At 47.3% G+C, this 7,845-nt stretch overlaps 3 protein-coding genes across 3 annotated transcripts; 2 read left to right on the top strand and 1 right to left on the bottom strand.

The window, feature by feature from the left end:
* Window positions 1-350: 350 nt before the first annotated feature.
* On the top strand, window positions 351-2,013 carry SEPMUDRAFT_132709 (uncharacterized protein; the record flags this gene model as incomplete). The annotated part of the gene is made up of 3 exons (XM_016902513.1): window positions 351-1,226; window positions 1,325-1,494; window positions 1,614-2,013. The coding sequence occupies 3 exons, from the start codon at window positions 351-353 to the stop codon at window positions 1,933-1,935; spliced, it is 1,368 nt and encodes a 455-aa protein (XP_016761524.1). The 3' UTR covers window positions 1,936-2,013.
* A 1,774-nt stretch (window positions 2,014-3,787) lies between these two features.
* Window positions 3,788-4,755, top strand: SEPMUDRAFT_132708 (uncharacterized protein; the record flags this gene model as incomplete). Its single annotated transcript, XM_016902512.1, has 3 exons — window positions 3,788-3,862; window positions 4,011-4,308; window positions 4,381-4,755. Exons 1-3 carry the CDS (start codon window positions 3,825-3,827, stop codon window positions 4,753-4,755), a joined length of 711 nt encoding a protein of 236 aa, XP_016761523.1. The 5' UTR covers window positions 3,788-3,824.
* Window positions 4,756-5,097: 342 nt separating this feature from the next.
* On the bottom strand, window positions 5,098-6,871 carry SEPMUDRAFT_148713 (uncharacterized protein). Its single transcript, XM_016905100.1, has 3 exons — window positions 6,597-6,871; window positions 6,428-6,534; window positions 5,098-6,344 (listed from the first exon to the last, which is right to left on the bottom strand). The coding sequence occupies exons 1-3, from the start codon at window positions 6,786-6,788 to the stop codon at window positions 5,336-5,338; spliced, it is 1,308 nt and encodes a 435-aa protein (XP_016761522.1). The 5' UTR covers window positions 6,789-6,871; the 3' UTR covers window positions 5,098-5,335.
* Between the last annotated feature and the right edge of the window lie 974 nt (window positions 6,872-7,845).

Genomic DNA, 7,845 nt, shown 5'->3' with positions numbered 1-7,845 from the left:
ATTCAATACCCGGTTGTCGTCGGGTAGTGCACGGAGAGCTAAGCCTGGCTCGGCTAGAGCACTAGAAGAAGCGCAGCGATCTGGGGTCTTGGCGAATGATTGCAACAACTACGCCTATCTCTCTCTCTCTCTCTCTCCCTCTCTACTCGCCGGGCTCTTTCTCAACACGAGCATATTCCGTCGGGAGTGACCCCTGTCTCAAAAGGGGCCAGGTAGCAGCTCTGAGAAATACGATCGAGGAGAAATAAAAAGACAAGGTGCATTTATTGTTACTCGACAGGACGACTCATTCAGAAACCACAACAACAACAACAACAACTCCTCCACCTTGAATACATATCACATCAACCATGACCACAACACCAGAATTCGCCTATGGCTCCGGACCGCCCAAACCCGTCCCACCGCAGAAACCCGAGGAGATCGCACAAGGCATAACATTACTCCGACCCCTATCACGAAAAGGCCATGGACCCGGCTTAATCATTCTCGCACCACCACCAGCCCAAGATAATAACAATCCAACAACTTCGCCCCCGGAGATACAAAACGGCATCCCCTCCCTCCGCATGAAATGGGCAGAAGAAGGCTATTGCGTCGCACAGATTCAACCTCATGCCTCCTCCTCTTCTGCTTCGTCTTCTTCCAGTGCTCTGCAAATTGCAGTCCAAGCTTTACAAGCCTGTGCCGAGTGTGAACCAAAGGAGCAAATGGGAATTATTTGCTATGATTTTGATATATGGTTCAGTGTTACACATGCTGCTGCGGCTCTCCCAGAACAAATCGTCGTCGCAGCTATTTATGCGCATATTTCGCAATACCAACATCTTGTATCCTCTCCTCCTCCAGCCGATGGTAGTAGTGGAAATGGTAGCAAAGGTGTACTACCAACAATATATCATCTCGCTGGCACCACATCATCATCTTCTGCAACCACCACACCAGCACCGAAAACAGCAGCAGCGCCCCCCAACAGCAAAATCTACGAATATCCCTCAATGGAAACTTCCTCGTTCGCGGTGCCGTTTAGCGAAGAATTCGATTATGCGACCGAAGCGGTTTCGCATTCGCGGAATTTGGCATTTGTGAAAAAAGTCATGGGGGGACCGTATTTTGATTTGGAATTGTTGTGGGAGGAACATACGTTTTATGAATTTGGGAGCAGGAGTGTGGAGAATACGATGGCGACCATGGTGGAGGAACCTTATGTTAATCATGTTCCTACTGTGAGTTTATCTTTTTTTTTTCCCTTTCTGTTTTTTTGATATGATGATGATTAGTTCTTCTTTTGGCTGACCTTGGGAATACATGTATGCATGAATAGCTCACGGGCGGAATCGGACGTACGAATCTCACCAATTTCTATCGCGATCACTTCATCTTTAGTAATCCCGAGGATACGACGTTGGAACTCATCAGTCGTACGGTCGGTATTGATCGCGTCGTGGATGAATTTATTTACAAATTCACTTTTACCAAGACACCGGATTGGCTGTAAGTTTCTCTTTTCTTTTCTCGCATGCACATGGAAAACAAGAAAAAGAGAAAGAAAAGGAAAAAGAAAAGAAAAAGAAAAGAAAGTCCCAACTGAACCATTCATTCCTTACCCTTAGTTTCCCCGGAATCCCTCCAACACACCAATTCGTCGAAATCCCCATGATGGCCGTCGTCAACATTCGCGGCGACCGTTTATATCACGAACACATCACCTGGGATCACGCCTCCGCTCTACGACAAATCGGTGTGTTGCCGGAGAAATTGCCGTTGACAATCACAACTGAAGAAGAAGAAGATGATGATGATGATGAGAAAAAGAAGAACAAAAAGTACGAAATTACTTTACCCGTCGCGGGAAAAGAAACAGCAATGAAGATGCGAAATAAGAATTCGATTCCGTCAAATTCCATGTTTGAGTATCAGGCGAGGGAGATTTAAAACTTGTGGTGGAGGTGAGGACACCAGGGATTGGGGGGTTTGTCATCAGAGGTGATGAGGTGATTTGAGAAGAATGAGGGATGGGGTAGTCCTGTCGATACCTAATGTACCTACCTACCCTAGGTAGTAGGAGAAATGGCGGGAGAAAACCAACAACAGCTCACATCATCATCATCATCATCATCATCATCATCATCAGATGTGCTCTATTCCAACTAGGTAAGAATAGCCACTTCAATATCAGATGACACCGTTGTTGCTGCTATAAGCAAGCTTACTCTACTTACCCTCTCTCTCTCTCATCATCATCATCATCATCATCATCATTACAACTGTTGATGAAGAACGGATAAAAGATAAGCGGTTGCAAAGAGACCATTCCATCCTATCCAGTGCTATTCATATAAAAGAAGAAAAAGCGTCAAATATAGTCCCTTGCGTGACCAAATGGGGCGGGGGCCTGGCCTTGCAATGATGATGATGATGATGATGATGATGAGAGAGTTATTATTGGCATGATTGCCTGATCCACGAGTTATACCATGCCATCTCCATACCATGCGATCAAAGAGAATAGGGGGATTGATGAGCAAGTAAAACTGCCTTGCCCTGCCTTCCCCCAGGCAGGGGAGATATGTTTTTGTGTTTGTTGGCAAAAGACACAACCCCTTGCAAGCCTTAGGTAGGGTAGGGTATGGGGAGAGACTACAGTAGAATGGTAATGAGGACTAAAATAAAGGAGATTATTGCGACAGGGCGAAAATTTGGGATGCGGGGAGATTTTTCTTTTTTCCTAGTGGGTTTGGTTGCTGGTTTGTTGTTCATCTTGAATTCTTTTATTAGTAGAGAGCTTCGGCTTTTGGGTTAATCATCAGGACAACTCCCTTTTTTTCTCTTTCTTATTTTTGGAACAGCGAGGAGACTTCTCAATCCTCGAGAGGTACTGTACCTCACATGTTAGTTGCACATGTATGTACAGTACCACACTCACTGGACGGACGTCGGAGTTATATAATCATTACCAGGTTCAAGTGTCAGCAAGCTAAAATAACATTGTCAGGTACATACAACAACAACAACATCTTTGGATCCGAATTGGGATGGAAAATCTCCTTATACTTTTCGGTACCTAGGTGTGTACCAGTGCCGAATGCTACGGGACGATTGCAGAAAGACCCTTATAATCCATCCATTCATTGATTCAATCCAGATGAAAGTAACATGTTGGAAGAAAACATAGTTTAATTTGTATCTCCAGACGCGTACATAGTAAGGTATGCATTAACCCCGTCGGAAGAAATATAAAATTTCCCCCCTAGGTTTAAAGCCTCCAGGTTTTGGCGAACCTTTTTTCTTCTTCCTAATACCTACAGTACTGTACTCATCAGTGTACCTGTACAGTATGTACAATTTGGGGGGGTGGGAAACCCCAAAAAAAAGTATCATCCTTGCAACAATGTTTATACCCTTGCGATGTTTAAAATTCCCGACAGAAATGTATGTTGTTGTTTGTATGGTTGTGTATACCAATCAATCGACTCATCACAGCCCAACAACTGACCAAAAAAAGCCGGGCGAGGGGGAAGGTCTTCTCCTGACAAGGTAGGGAGGTATGTACTATTGTACCTTTTTCACAGTCACAATATTTGTTGGTTGTCTTGCTAGCATTGGGGATTCTGATAAAATGATACATATACCCAAGGAGGTACATTTGTCCTTCTCATTGTCAATCGTCCCCAACGATCTCTACGGTCGATTTTTTTTTCGTCATTCATTTTTCTCTTGTGCAACATTACGGGTGAGAAAAAAATCACTGCAATAACCGCTCGTTCGCTCGCTCCGATTTTCATTAGCAAAGAGTTCCTAAACGAACAGACAAACAATTAAAAATGCAGTTGCCACTGCTACTCTTGGCGGCCATGGCCAGGTAAGTGGATAATTCATCCTATGAGTTCTCGTTGACAAAACATCCGTCGTGATCGCTACTACACCATTGTACGCGAGAAGATGCCGGTCAAACGAAGAAGAAAAAAGAGGCACACAACCAAGACTAATACTGAACAACAACGCAATAGCCTCGCCACCGCCGCTGGACCGCCTACCGCTGACAGCGCCACCACCGACCTGACCACTGCCGACACTGAAACTTCCGGCGATGATACCGGCACCAATGTTGATAACGGTGTTCCGGATGACGCGGTAATTCTCCAGGGCCCCGACAACGACGCATTCTGTTTCTGTGCAAGCTTCGAAGACATCACCGATGATAACGCAACCTACTATGTCGATAACGTGGACACCGCAGCCATATGCCTGGCCTCCGATTCGATCGTTGCGTACTACGATGTGGGTGATGGCAAGATTGTCGCACACGTAAGTTCCTACATGTACACACATACATACGTACCTTCGATTCTCTTGACTGACCTTTTTCTTTTGCCCCAGTGTCAAGATAAGACAATCTTCCAGGACGCTCAAAGCTTTGCAGATGCCTGCGCCGAGGCCGATCCATTGGGACTTAATAACGGAGCGGGATGTTGCGGAGCATCCCCTGATCCATGCAACAACTTTGCGGCGGACCCTGAATACATAGGGGCCGGCGTAGGCGGTGATGGTGGCACTGAGGGTGGAGACCCTTCAGGGGGTATGCAGGCTGGAGACGTCCAAGGGGGCGCCGATACTGCAATGGGTACAGATGATCAAGGGACCGATGCGTCTGGACAGATGAGTGCAGACGGTGCAGAGGAAGGGAACGAGGAGGGTAAGAAGGAAAAGAAGGGTAAGAAGTCGAAAAAGCCTCCGAAATCGTTCAGATTGTGAACAATCCATTGCATGCCGCTCGCTCTTATGTTTGGTTGGGAGACCTTCCATGTTCACATCGGTCGTTCATGGATAGGGAGGAAATTCAATCATCGAAGAAGGCTCCGGTTGTCGAAATTGAAGAGGGATTGCTTTGTTTTCTTTTCTTTTCTCTCTTTCTCTCGATGTAGACTTGTACCCATATCTCAGGGGATTCAGGTAAATTTGCTGGATATGCACACTTGAATTGCTTTCCAGTATTCGAGAACCTATTTCCTTTTATCGTCAGTCAGATCCTCCCAGAAGTATATGTGTACTTATCCGATGGAACCATTCGTGCAAACATATGCGGGAGGGTAGATTGGCTGGGCGATTGGTCTTTTTTCCCCTACACCAGTTCAGCCACAATCTTTTGACTTAGTCATCAATCATACCTAGGTACATACATATATTGTTGTTTGTACACAGCAACAACAATAACTGGAACATTTATATTTTGAACCAAAGTTTTCAGTGAGCTTTCTCAGCTTGTTTTCTTGTTCACTTCTTCTCTTTCCTTTTTAATCCTTCTTTTTCCATTTTTTTTCCTCTCAAATCACTCTCACAAGGTTGGTTTTTCCTTCTCTTCAATTCTGCCCGATCTACTACTCCTTTCGGTTGTGCTCCTCGAAAAGTCTCGTGCATGGACAGATTGGCGATATTTTTCCATGTTGTGCAGATTGTAGGACTCGTAGTCTGCAGGTGTGCGGACGAGATATGGGATGTCTTTGGTCCAGGAGGCAGGTCTCGTGCTATCATCAACAACTGGTTCGATGGAGGAGATGTCATCATAAGTAAAAGATGATGTTGTTGTGGTTACGGATGATTTCGGCGTGTGCTTTGGGGTATCATGCACCCGGTGGCATTGTTCCAGGTCTGGTATTGCGCCTGTATGTGCAATAATCATCTCTTCGGCGTCCGACAGACGGTGGCTTCGGCTCGTCGTGTTGACAGAGCGCTTCAGCTTCGAAAGCGGCTCGCTGAGATACTCTCGGAACACCACCCGGAGTGAGGGGAGTGCTGTACACATCATGCCCAGACTCAACTCAAGTTGCGCCCAGACAAAGACATAGAAAATACACGTCGAGACGTCGCTCGAGTGTCCCACTTGGTACAACCAGTAGGTCCTGACACTGCTTGCAGCCACAGCGAGCAGACCGAGCGAAAAGATAATGTACAGTGCGAGTCGTTGTGTTGGCGGTAGTAGTAGGTGCCTCGTCATCATGCAAGGTAGGATAATCGAGTACAAGTCGCTGATAATAGACAAGATCCCAGCCAGCAAATTGATGGCTGTAGTGTTTACGCAAGTGTAGTCGGTCGTATACGTCAGGCTGAAAGACTTCCAATAGGCTTCCGTTGGCGAGCAGTTGAAGATGAGGGTCAATACGAACGCCAGAGAATATGCTACGGTGAAGGCAATGGCGAATTGCACTCCCCATATCCAGAGAGGCGAGACGGCGTTCCGAGCCAGTCTTCGGTAGAAGAGGAGGACGCTGCATTTGAGGAAGCAGCCGCAGATCAAGAAATCCAGTTCTGCAATCCAAGTGATCAGAGCAGTATTCTCGTACATCCTAGAGCGGTGGGTCAGTTTGATGCCTGGCATGGAAAACCAATGGAGTGTTTCCATCGCTTGCTTCTGCGACTTTCTACATACGTTAGTGGTATATCCCACATATGTCTCGAAGTATCAAATCTCTCCGAGCCAGCAATGCTCAAGGCTGTAAAACAGGATAGCGTAAGCCAGGCGCAGATGAGGAGAATCTGGGCTTTCTTGTCAGTATTCTGCCCTCTTGAGTCTTGCTGCTCTCTCCATCAGTACTCACATCGTCAATGCCGAGTCCACCACCTCGTTGTTTCGCTCGCAACCACAGCCTTGTGGCCCCCATGACCGTAGCAACGCCATACAGGACACCGGCGTACGCGGGCATCCAACGCCGTCGATGAGGATCGGTGTAATTGGGGGTCGGCCACTTGGCGACATCTTCTGGCGTGAGATTGATGATGTTCCCCGGCATGATGGCCGTATTGCTCCATCAGATGAACTGCATGTGTTCTCAATGGCAGTTGCAAGAGTCTAGAGGTTCCAACCTCAGCGGAGGTGGAACGACAAGGTAGGTGTAGACTAGTTTGCAGCAGATTAGTAGGAGGTACAGTACTGTACTGCACCTACTCTTCTTTCCCACTGGGGCCTTCCAGGTGACACCCCCCGGGGACGTTCTGGTTCATGTAGAACTACTACTATATGTCGATCACCGATGTGCGCAAGTGGGAGGGAGGGTTGGACAGGGTACTGTAGTCTTGACTCGGCGACTGCATATCAACGACTTTTGTTACACGTCGCAGCTGCAATGATATATCGAGACGACCTGACCGAGTCCACCTACCTCCTAGCTATATGTACTCGTGTAACAGCAACTTCCAACCAGAACCTTACTGTCGCGCGAGGAGAAATTGTCTGTATGCGGACTGGATCGATGTTCATCTGGCGAAGAAGTACATGTCCATGTGGCCTCCATAGTATCGTCCACTGATGAAATAGGTACCTGACATGGAAGACGTTTCCTTTTCTGCCCTGTTTGATCGCCGTGGGTGCCACGAGTCACAGGCGCGCGGAGTAGCGCCATCCGACGTCCGTCGTCCAGTTGTAGAGCAGAGTTGGCATGAATCACACACTGCAGCAGGGCATGGCGCCATACCCGCTGCGAGTCGATACGGCCTCTTTCACATGGCTGTGCTGTCCGCGCGTAAAAATAAGACGCAAGCTCGGAGAGCAGCTACATTGAATGTGATACGCGCAGGTCGCACAAAACTTGGCTACGAGCGATATCTCAAACGTCTGTACAACCGTTCGACCCCGATGGAGATAGCGCCATGCGGTCAGGGTGGGAGTGAAGTTTCCGTGGTTTGAGATGGACATAGGAACCATGTACAACGCTGTCGGTTTTTGTTGTTGTTTTTGTTGTCGTTGTTGTCGTTGTGTACAGACGAAACCTCCCGTCCTAGGAGATAGATAGGGGGAGAGAGAGAGAGAGAGAGAGAGAGAGAGAGAGAGAGAGAGAGAGAGAGAGAGAG

Source organism: Sphaerulina musiva (genome assembly GCF_000320565.1).
Source record: "Sphaerulina musiva SO2202 unplaced genomic scaffold SEPMUscaffold_4, whole genome shotgun sequence".
Taxonomy (NCBI): Eukaryota; Fungi; Ascomycota; class Dothideomycetes; order Mycosphaerellales; family Mycosphaerellaceae; genus Sphaerulina; species Sphaerulina musiva.
Note: the sequence above shows the minus strand (reverse complement) of the source record. Positions and strands in the feature narration are given on the sequence as shown.